This window comes from Bos indicus, chromosome 2, assembly GCF_029378745.1.
Source record: "Bos indicus isolate NIAB-ARS_2022 breed Sahiwal x Tharparkar chromosome 2, NIAB-ARS_B.indTharparkar_mat_pri_1.0, whole genome shotgun sequence".
Classification (NCBI taxonomy): Eukaryota; Metazoa; Chordata; class Mammalia; order Artiodactyla; family Bovidae; genus Bos; species Bos indicus.
Window position 1 is genome coordinate 76,715,700 of NC_091761.1, and position 12,316 is coordinate 76,728,015.

Below are 12,316 nucleotides of genomic sequence, written 5' to 3' on the forward strand. Positions count from 1 at the left end.
TGGAAGTCTGTGGAATAATTTCCCCTGAAATTTGGAATGTCATCCTTAGACTGGCTCTACATGCTGCTGCTGCTGCTAAGTTGCTTCAGTCGTGTCTGACTCTGTGCGACCCCATAGACGGCAGCCCACCAGGCTCCCCCATCCCTGGGATTCTCCAGGCAAGAACACTGGAGTGGGTTGCCATTTCCTTCTCCAATGCGTGAAAGTGAAAAGTGAAAGTGAAGTCGCTCAGTCGTGTCTGACTCTTAGTGACCCCATGGACTAGAAGAAGCAAATAACACTAAGCAGAATAAACACTATCAAGCCCAAGTCCCTAAAATCTGCTAGCATTATTTTACAAGATCTATAACCAAGTGTTTGTTTGGGAAAAAAATAAAATATAAAGAAAAATGATAGAACTCTATGCATTTCTCCAGAGACATTTTTCAAACATCTCATAGATCATCTCACTCTAAATTTAGCCTAATTTCCCATTGGTTCCTTTCTCTGAAACAACTCCTATTCATTATCTTCTGTCCATGCCACTGCATCTTTTGACTGTATTTGTTGAAATATCTGCTGTGCTCTCTTCCTACATTTTAGTGTGATCTATAAGAAAAATGGACAAATATGTACTTAGCCTTTTCAGCTTGCTTCATATTTCACTATTTGTGAACTTTCTCCCCATCTCATAAATCTAAGGAAATAATTCCCTTTATATTCTGTAGTTGCAAAGTATGTAAGATGAACCTTCTAACCACATCTTTGAGCCATATCAGTTGACTCTGGGAAATGTGGCTTTGGACTGAAATGGGAACACTTAGGTCCAAGATGGTCCTAGACAAGGCTGTTCTCTATTGGAGGAGGCTTCTATGCTAACCTTCCATGTATATTTTAGGAGATGCAAATCTAGGAAATATCTAGGGTGAAATTAAGGCCATTTGTCCATGACCAGTGACTGGCCTAGAACCACCATCTATTGATCCATTTTATGTTTCTGATCTGGATATAAACAAGTAATAATCACAAATTAGCTAGTACTTATATACTGCAGCATTTATTCCTTATGCCAAGGTATGAAGGAAGAAGTAATATTGCATTTAACACATGAGAACTCTGACAGTCATATTGGTTTAGTGACTTACACTTTTTGACCCTAATTTCATCCTATTACCACAAGAATGTGGTAATAGGATTCAAATATGTAAGGTTTTTTATTGTTTTGTTTGTGTGTTTCTCTTTTTTATTATTGAGATGTAATTTACATACCCAAAATGTATGCTTCTAAAATGGGCAATTCAGTTTTTTTTTTACTATATTTACAAAGTTACACAACTATTAGCACTCCATAATATGTTAATAAAATGGAATAGACAAAATTTCTCAGCTACACTAAATGCAAAGAAAAGAACTATAAGAAAATTGGATTTTCTTTTTGGTAGTTGTTTTTGAACAATAAGATTGGTTTTTATTTTTCTAGATTTCTGAGTATATTTTCAAATAGAATTCCGAATATATTATCTAATGTTTTAAATAAACATTCCTATATAATTCAGTTTTAATGATTGCAGTATATTTCAGCTGGTGGAATTGCTTCTGTGTATTTAACCCATTCTATCACTGGAGCATTTTAGTGAAGTGATAGTAAGACTCCGGTACCAGACCTGCCTGTGTTCAGATTCTGTCTCATCTACAGTCTACACTGTGTGATGCTAGTTGTGTAATTCAACCTCATGATTCCATGGTTTTTTCACCTGTAATATGTGAAAAATTTAGAAATTCTTTGTGAAAATCTGTCATGGAAATTTAACAAACACTTCACAAAGCAACTGAGATCATGCCTGGCACATAAAGTGTCAGTAAATTGCCCATATCATTATTTGGGAATAATCATCCCAAATAATGTATCATCATTATTTTAGATTAGCCCAAATTTTGTACACAAATAATGCTGTAGAACTTCCCTGGTGGCTCAGATGGTAAAGTGTCTGCCTGCAATGCAAGAAACCTGGGTTCAATCCCTGGGTCAGGAAAATCCCCTGGAGAAGGAAATGGCAACCCACTCCAGTACTCTTGCCTGGAAAATCCCATGGATGGAGGAGCCTGGTAGGCTACAGTCCATGGGGTCACAAAGGGTTGGACACGACTGAGCGACTTCACTTTCACAATGCTATGATAAGCATATGTATTGATTATTCCCTTATTAATGGAATTTCAATGAAAAATAGTATACATATATTTAGTAATTTGCTGCTGCTGCTAAGTCGCTTCAGTTGTGTCCAACTCTGTGCGACCCCATAGACGGCAGCCCACCAGGCTCCCCAGTCCCTGGGATTCTCCAGGCAAGAACACTGGAGTGGGTTGCCATTTCCTTCTCCAATGCATGAAAGTGAAAAGTGAAAGTGAAGTCACTCAGTCGTGGCGGACTCCTAGTGACCCCATGGAATGCAGCCCACCAGGCTCCTCCATCCATGGGATTTACCAGGCAAGAGTACTGGAGATTTAGTAATTTAGCAATTGTCAAAAACTTATTGAAAAAATGATACAATATATACCTTCCTGCCAACTTCTATTTTTTTTTTTTACTTTTTATTGCAGAAAAATTAAATTATGTACTGCAGTAGAGAGAAAGGTTTCAGAACTTCCAGGCATCTCTTACTTAGCTTCAACTGTTATTAACTCATGATCATTTTTATTTCATCTATAGGCTATCATCCCTCCTCCTCTTTTATTATAGTGAAGCAAATTCCAGGTATCACATAAATTCTTTTGTAAATATTGTAATATGTGTTAGTAAAAGATAAGAACTCATAAAAACATGTATCCACAAGACTGGTATTAATAAGAAAATTTTAATGATTTTTGAATAGTGTGAAATATCCACTCAGCATTCAAATTCTCATTTCTTTCATTTATTTTCAGTTTGTTTGAAGTTTTTCTAAATCAAGTATAGCCTGATTCTATAGAACTGCTAGCCTATTCATTAAGGCCTAATCTTTATACTTTAATTCTAAATCTATTTATATTATTAAGACCATTTGTTTATTGAATTCCTACTATGTGCTGTTCCTTTACATCCTTTCTCCCAACCCTTCTCCTCACCATGAGATTGAATTCATTCCTGTTTGTGTTAGTCTGAGGTTGAGAGCGTCACTTGAGAGCAGGAGAAGGTCATAGCACCAGGGTCCAGGCCCAGGTTAATCTGCTCCGAGGCTACCAGGGGAACAAGTCCTTTCCAGTATCACCTTGTCTCCTAGCACCTCCTCTGAATTCCTTACACACTTTCAGACCTAGTCATTACCAAGCTCCTCTTTCAAGTCTTCTCAGGCTACTCCTGACCACAGAAGGATCCACCTCTGGGAGTCACTGTCTTCGTCATTCACACATCATATCCAAGGCCACATTCCATCAGTCTTGTTTCTTTTCACATGTGTTCTGTGTGATTAGATTTCTTCTCCAAATCTAATCAGCACAGTTCTTTCCATGATGTAAGTGCTGAAAGGATGTTGCTATATTGGTGATTGTGATCCTAGAGTTTTATGATGGTTATTAATAATAATCACCTTCAAGTGAAGATTTTTCTGCCATTTAGCCCAATGGTTTCAGATGTTCAGATTAATCAGAGGGCTTAAATACGATCAGAGAACTCAAACTCTTAGATTGTAAAAGAAAAGAAACAAAATAAATCAAATTCATGTGTTTTGCTGAATTTAAATTGAAATTCACAATGTCTAAGTAATAAAAATACTTATAACTAAGGCTCAGTTCAGTTCAGTCACTTGTTTGTGTCCGACTCTTTGCGATCCCATGAATCGAAGCACACCAGGTCTCTCTGTCCATCACCAACTCCCGGAGTTCACTCAGACTCACATCCATCGAAACCGTGATGCCATCCAGCCATCTCATCCTCTGGCGTCCCCTTCTCCTCCTGCCCCCAATCCCTCCCAGCATCAGAGTCTTTTCCAATGAGTCAATTCTTCGCATGAGGTGGCCAAAGTCCTGGTGTTTCAGCTTTAGCATCATTCCTTCCAAAGACATCCCAGGGCTGATCTCCTTCAGAATGGACTGATTGGATCTCCTTGCAGTCCAAGGGACTCTCAAGAGTCTTCTCCAACACCACAGTTCAAAAGCATCAATTCTTCATTGCTCAGGCTTCCTCACAGTCCAACTTTCACATCCATACATGACCACAGGAAAAACCATAACCTTGACTAGACGGACCTTTGTTGGCAAAGTAATGTCTCTGCTTTTGAATATGCTATCTAGGTTGGTCATAACTTTCCTTCCAAGGAGTAAGCGTCTTTTAATTTCATGGCTGCAGTCATCATCTGCAGTGATTTTGGAGCCCAGAAAAATAAAGTCTGACACTGTTTCCACTGTTTCCCCATCTATTTCCCATGAAGTGATGGGACCAGATGCCATGATCTTTGTTTTCTGAATGTTGAGCTTTAAGCCAACTTTTTCACTTTCCTCTTTTACCTTCATCAAGAGGCTTTTTAGTTCCTCTTCACTTTCTGCCATAAGGGTGGTGTCATCTGGATATCTGAGGTTATTGATATTTCTCCCGGCAATCTTGATTCCAGCTTGTGTTTCTTCCAGTCCAGCATTTCTCATGATGTACTCTGCATATAAGTTAAATAAACAGGGTGACAATATACAGCCTTGATGAACTCCTTTTCCTATTTGGAACCAGTCTGTTGTTCCATGTCCAGTTTTAACTGTTGCTTCCTCACCTGCATACAGATTTCTCAAGAGGCAGGTCAGGTTGTCTGGTATTCCCATCTCTTTCAGATAGGACAACTCTAGTTTAAAAAGTGTTTTTCATTATAATTTACTGTCCTAAGTATAAAGAAAAATGTAATATGAATTCCCATTTAATATACTTAGTATTTAATATACAGAATGATTTGAATTTTACTTATATTTGAACACACACACAAACATCCCATAAAGGTCATTATTATTTTAACTAGGAGATAGTAGCTCAAAATGCAGGCCACATGTCCTAGAAAAGATTCACTTATGAAAAGAGCTTGAACAAAAAGAAAAAACATGCTTAAATCAAGCTGATGATCAGCTAGAATCCTCCCAGTTACCAGTTTCTGTGTATATCTCTGTAATGAGGAGTACTGTTGCTGTTCTAATCTGCATGAGAAATACAAAACACTTTCTCTTGAACTTTTAGTGAAAAAGGAACCGGTATTCCCAACCTGCTAAGCAATATACATAAATATGCCACTTTAATTTTCTTTTGACACCATTACAGACTGTTATAGAATTTTCACAAACGTAGAACAAATCTGCAATGGAATTAGGACACAAAAGCCAGACTGATTATGTTCTAGGTGCCACCGATTCAATCAGAGCATTTCAGGGGGATAGTCAACATATCATTCAGGAAAAAGAGAAATTGATCATGTTAATATAGATTCACATGTTTTTCTTTAACCAACAAAAACCTATTGTATATCAGGGAACTATACTCAGTATTTTGTAAAAACCTATAAGGGAAAAGAATTTGAAAAGAATAGATACACATATATGTATAACTGAATCACTGTGCTGTACACCTGAAACTAACACAATATTATAAATCAACTATCCTTCATTCAGATAAGTAAAATGAAATAACTGATCCAGGAGTTGGATACCTAGGCCTTTCCTACTGTTTCCACGGATTTCCTCTCCTCCATTTCTGTTGGTCCTCAGACTTAACGCAATATCATGGAGAATTACTTTTTCTCCCAGTATCCTACTCTCAGTAGTTTTGCGCCCACTCAACATCCTCCTGACCCATGAGAAAAACATAAAAATTGTAAGGATTTCAGTTTTGAAGGGAAGATAATCCCAGCACAGTTTATTTCTACTGTGCAGGAGGAAGAGACATCTCATCTTCGTTTCTAAAGAAATCAGCCTGGCACATGGTAGTTATTCCGCAAATATATGTGAAACCAGACCTACATTTCACAATGAACATCTGAGCTCTCTCTTCTAGCTGTGCAACCTTGTTCAAGGTGATTAACCCCGGCAAGCCTCCTGTTTCTCCTTTGTAAATAGGAATGATGATTTCGGCCGCTTTAAAATTATCATGGGAAGCATATTCTATAATTCATGTAATCGTCACACAGTGACCGATGTGTAGGAAATAAAGAGTAAACAGGCAATGATGACTCTCCTGAATGTTTCAATGTGTGCTTTCCTCTCTGATATTTTGCAGAGGTTTCTGCTGTTTTTGAGGCTGGCACTTCAGTGACTTACATGTTTCAAGAACCCTATCCAGTGACCAAGAATGTGAGCCTCTCTTCCTCAGCAATTTACGCGGATGCAGCCCTATCCAAAGAAAACATTGCACTGAGCTTTGTGACAGCCCAGGCACCCAGCCTCTTGCTGTATATCAATTCTTCTTCTCAGGACTTCCTGGCTGTCCTGCTCTGTAAGAATGGTGAGTTCTGATTGCATGATGTCTGTGGAGTGTCATTCTGGACTGGAGGGCCAGTGCATGCCCTCCAGAACTCTGCATAATTTCAGTTTTAATTTGGTCCCACTGGGCAGCTTATTTCCAGATCTCCAGACCAACCTTTGGTTGTGCTTTACCTAATGAGTTGCACTGTACTCAGGACCCATGTCAATTCACTGCTGAAGTCACAAACGCATTGATTTTAATTTACATTAACTATGTAGCAGTCATTCTTTAGTATTTATTCTGTGCTGGAATCCATTAAGAATAAAGGAGATCATCAGCATGTCTGAATTTCAGAAGGACACACGTCACATATATCCTGTCATCTATGCTGCAGGATCCTTTACTGAGGGCTGTTAAAACAATTGGCGTAAATGCAGGCTGTTTTAATAGAAGGTGATTGCCTCTGTCTTAAAGAGAAGCAATATCAGTGAGTCATTACCTTGTGGAGTATGGGTCTGGGTGCTGGGAATCAGGTGTTGGAAAGAATGTGGGAAAAATGAAATATGCAAAGATTAGAATAATAAAGGGATGAGAATCCAATTCATGCAAGGAATGTTGATGGACATCAACATTGAACATTTTGATGTCTAACAGAAGTCAGGTTTCCTCCTCATATGACTTAATTCCACCTTGCAGTGATGACAGTCATTTATGTAGTCATGGCAAAGGACACTTTGAGATCAAAATCCTAGAGAATGGTTAGAACAGTCCAAGAGGGTAGAGGTGGAGAGCCATATATTGTGTTCTCAAGGAACTCTTTCTTATGATTGAGAATGTCTTTCTTCTCTTGTAACCTGCCATATAGTGAGATGAGTTTGGGCTTTTGGACCATCCACCACGGGGATGGACTCTGGGGGTGGGGAGGGTGGCATACAGGAAGCCAGGGATACCCTGTGCCCTCTCTAGACCTTAGATGAAAACTCTAGAAATTTCTCTTCCTCTATTTTCCTTGGATTTATTCTTCTATGTATCATCTTGCTTTCCAGCTTTTTATGACAGAAAATTAAGAATAATATTTAGACCATGGGTTGAATCAGCCCTGATTTACAATAGTAGTAACAATGGCTAACTCTAAAGGACTCATTCATTCTAAAAGCAACATGAAAGGGAAGAAAAATGAGAGAAATAGGGATAATGAATGGTAAACCAAGTCTCTTAAGAGACTCTACAAGAGAAAAGGAAAACATTATGTGTTATTAGACCTCTTATTTATTAGCAGGTTTTATATGATTAGGACCATTATAGAAACATGTCAGTTTTTAAATCTTGCCACTATAATATATTTCTAAGGTCAGTAAGGCTGGCTGAGGACACGGAGACATGGATTAACTGATTAACCATGAGTTAGGCCAGCCAGCTAACTCATGACAGCTGGGACCAGATGCCTGGTCTCTGGATAATCAGTAATCTTTCCTCTAAACTAGATCAGTCTCCTCTGATGTGATTGAATTATAGTCAGACTGTTACAGAGATGAAAGATTTCCTCCAAAGCATCTTTTGGCTATGGTTCTATGGGCACATTAGTATCTGCTTGGATACAGTTGCTTATGGATACAGATAATGCATATCAAAAATAAATATATCAGATTACATATCTATTACTCTGTATACCTTATTATTTATATATACATATATTAAACTGTACACCTGGGCACTATTCTAATTAATTAATATAATTAATGTAAAGATCACTTAGGCCCAATAATCCTGTGTGATTCATGGTATTAATATAATCAGTATCTTAGGGTTGTAGAATCTAATGCATATAGTTGTTGTTCTTTGTTGTTTAGTCACTAAGTCAAATCCAACTCTTTTGTGACCCCAAAGACTAGCTCACCAGACTCCTGTCTGAGGCTTTACCACTGAGCCACCAGGGAAGCCCAAGGCATGTAGACAGACATTCAATAACTTGCTTAAAATGTCACAGTAAGAAGAGCTGGGTTTCAGTCTTTCCTCCTAAAGTCTAGTAGGTAGTCTGAAGCCTAAGGGATAAATTAAAAATGTTTTATATATATATATAAAATTGCTTGAAAAGCAGCACATTTTAAATAAACTTAATTGGGAAGACATTCTTTTTTATAATTGAATTGTAGGTGGTTTACAATGTTGTGTTAGTTTCAGGTGTCCAACATCGTAATTCAGATATATATTAAACACTTTTCTGTAATTAGTTTGTTAGTCACTTATTCATGTCCGACTCTTTGAGACCCCATGGACTGTAGCCCATCAGGCTCCTCTATCCATAGAAATCTCCAGGCAAAAATACTGGAGTGGGTGGCCATTCCCTTCTCCAGAGGATCTTCCCTACTCAGAGATTGAATCTGGGTTTCCTTCATTTCACGTAGATTCTTACTCTCTGAGCCACCAGGGAAGCCCAATTATATATACATACCTATTAATTTTCAGATTCTTTCCCCTTATAGATTATTATAAAATATTGAGTATAATTCCCTGTGCTATACATTATCTATTATATTCAGATTCTTTTACCTTATTGGTTATTACAAAATATTGAATATAGTTCCTTGTGCTATAGAGTAGGTCCTTGTTGGTTGGAAGACATTCATGAATTCTTTCTTAACCTCTATTTTCTTATACTCTAAAGCCTCACTTCACTGAAAGCTCTACCTACCTTAAAGGCATTTCCATGCTGGCAACCCTGGCTAAATGCTGGAAGCAAGGAGATACGTATGCTGTGTTTGTTGGCTTAAGCTTTAATCTCAGAGCTGGTATAAAAGTCTTACAGGTTACTCTAATATATAGGAAATGGATTTCCAAGCTGTGGTTAGAAATAGCGTGTTCTCTCTCCCCTCACTCAGTTTCAGAGAATTAGTATTCCCCACCTCCACCTCATCCCACCCCAAGGTTCTAGGAAACTCTTGTTGAAGTAGGTAGCGCTGAAAGATTCAGTGATTCAAGATGCTGGACATTTCCTGCTATCTCTTTTTCCTACAGAGAAACAACTAAGATGGGTGCTCATTCATTCATTCTTTTTTCCTAACTGAGGCATAACTGCTTTACAATGTTGTACAACAAAATGAATGGAATGCATGCATACATATATCCCCTTCCTATGGGCCCTCCCTCTCATCCCCACAATTCCAACCCTCTAAGTCATCAGAGACAACCAAGCTGAGCTCCCTGTGCTATACAGCAGGTTTCCACTAGTCATATCTTAATGCTACTCTTTCAATTCATCCCACCCTCCCTTCCACCCCTATGTCCACTATCCATTCTCTACATCTGAGTCTCTATTCCTGCCCTACAAATAGGTTCATCTGTACCATTTTTCTACATTAAACATACATGTATTAATACATGATATTTGTTTTATTTTCCTGATATTTCACTCTGTATGACAGACTCTAGGTCCATTCACATCTCTACAAATTACCCAATTCCATTCATTTTTATGTCTGAGTAATATTGTTTTGTTTATACGTATCACATCTTCTTTATTCATTCATTTCTTGATGGACATTTAGGTTGCTTCCATGCTCTGGCAATTGTAAATAGTGTTACTCTGAATATAAGAGTGTATGTGTCTTTTTGAATTATGGTTTAATCTAGGTATATGTCCAGAAGTGGGATTGCTGTATCTCTGGGTCATTACTAGTCCCCCTGCAGAGGATCAGGACCTAGGGAGACTGACCAAAATAAGCAGGATACAGTATACAGTGCTGTCTCAAAACAAGAAAGAAGAGAGACTCAAACCAACCTTCAACTTTTTCAAAGACAATCTAGATAAAGGGACTTCAGTTGCCCATATTTCTCAAGCAATCTAGCTGTAAGTTAGATTTTGCCTAACTTTAAGAATGAATTTACTAGAAATTCAGAGATTATAACTGTAGAGTAATATACCTGGTAAAGAATCCACCTGCCGATGCAGGAGATGCAAGTTAGATCCCTGGGTCAGGAAGATCCCCTGAAAATGGAAATGACAACCCACTTCAATATTCTTGCCTGGAAAATCCCATGTACAGAGGAACCTGGCAGGTTACAGTTCATGGGGTCACAAAAGAGTCAGACATGACTTAGCAAATAAACAACAACAAAATACATTGTGTGACAGTGAGTTTGTCCTTGGAGGTCTTCAAAAAATAATTACATGATTTGTTAGAGAAACTATAATAAGAACTCTAGCAGTGGATGGCAGAAAAAAATAACCTCTTAATTTCTTGGCAAGTTTTAGATTTTGTGATTCTCTTTTCTGCTTCTATGTAGTCTTACATTTCTATTTCTTTTTACTAGAGCTTCATTCATAGACTTGGAAATGTTTCTATAAGGAGTTAAGAATTGGTATTCTATAAATTGGGCTTCCCAGGTGGTGCTAGTGGTAATGAACCCACCTGCCAATGCAGGAGACTTAAGATACTTGGGTTTGATCCCTGAGTAGGGAAGATCCCTTGCAGAAGAAAATGGTAATCCACTCCAGTGTTCTTGCCTGGAGAATCCCATGGACAGAGGTTCTTGGTGGGCTACTGTCCATAGGGTTGTGAAGAGTCAGAGACAACTGGAGTAACTTAGCACACACATATTCTTTAAGTTAATAGCATTCTTTAATATTTTTCTTTAATTTTATGTTGGGGTTGCAAAAGAGTCAGACGTGACTTAGTGACTAAATAATAACAAATAGTTGATTTACAATGTTGTGCAAGTTTCAGTATTCAGCAAAGTAATTTAGTTAGGCATAGTCATATATTTATTCTTTTCAGATTCCCTTCCATTATAGATTATTACAAGACATCAAATATAGTTCCCTATACTGTATAGTAGATCCTTGTTGTGTATCTATTTTATACACAGTATGAAACAGTAGTAGTATAAAACACACAGTACTGTGCATCTTTTAGTCCTAAACTCCTAATTTATTCCACCCCCCCCCCCATTTCCACTTTTGTAACCATAAGTTTGTTTTCTGAGTCTGTTTCCAGTTTGTAAATAAGTACATTTGTATTATTCTTTTAGGTTCCACTTATAAGTTATATCATATGATATAATATCTGTCTTTTGGTCTAACTTACTTCACTTAGTCACAGAGAACAATACCTGTCTCCTTCATAAAGCTGTTATTAAGAAAGATGAATTACTGTGTAGATATGTGCTGCTGATATTAGAAAAGACTATATAGTATTTGTATACAATTATTATTACTGCAGCTTTGTAAATAGTAAGCCCACTAGCCAAGATTTTATTATTACCTTCATTTCTTCCACAGCAACATCAATAAAAAGAGATTTATTCTGGGAAAACAAGGGTTCCTACAATGTGTTCCCAGTATGTTCATAGTATTAGGTCACTAATCTCATTGCCAGTGAAAGATACGGAGAACACTGAATTGTAGCAAATTAGAAATATTTCTAATACAACTTTGATACATTTCACTGGAAAATATGCCTCCAAAAATATTAATGGAAGTGAAGAATTCTTACAGATTAAAAAAAAAAGAAGAAAGAGTAGGGCAGCAAAGATAGTAAACTTTGGAATAGCAATTAGGAAAACAAAGATAGTTAATCTGAGAGAGTCTCTGACAGGAATTTAAAAACTTTTTTGTTGGTGTATAGTTAATTTACAATGTTGTGTAGTTTCAGGTGTACGGCAGTGGAAAGGATTTTATAATAGGATTGATTCACACCTTCTGAGGTGGAGGGAAATGTTTTCTGTTAGGACAGCTTTCTTAACCTTTCTTTGATTTAAGACACCCTTGGGAATCTAGTGGAAATTATGAGGAGAGGGTCACTCCTAAAATGAGTCTTTCTTTGTTCCCAAGAGGAAGAAAATGCCCACGGCCAATGTCATAAAAATGGCTTCAATTTTGGCACTCTGGGTTAAGAAGCCAGGGCCTGGAGACGAGTAGATGAGCTGTATAAATAC

The 12,316-nt window shown here is 37.5% G+C and overlaps 1 protein-coding gene across 1 annotated transcript in view; it reads left to right on the top strand.

Annotated features, from left to right (window-relative positions):
- The window catches only part of CNTNAP5 (contactin associated protein family member 5), a 1,031,770-nt gene that overhangs the window by 884,910 nt on the left and 134,544 nt on the right, over window positions 1-12,316 (top strand). Inside the window, exon 19 of the mRNA XM_070769229.1 lies at window positions 6,197-6,421. Coding sequence (XP_070625330.1) covers window positions 6,197-6,421 — 225 coding nt within the window. The remainder of the gene's footprint in view (window positions 1-6,196; window positions 6,422-12,316) is intronic.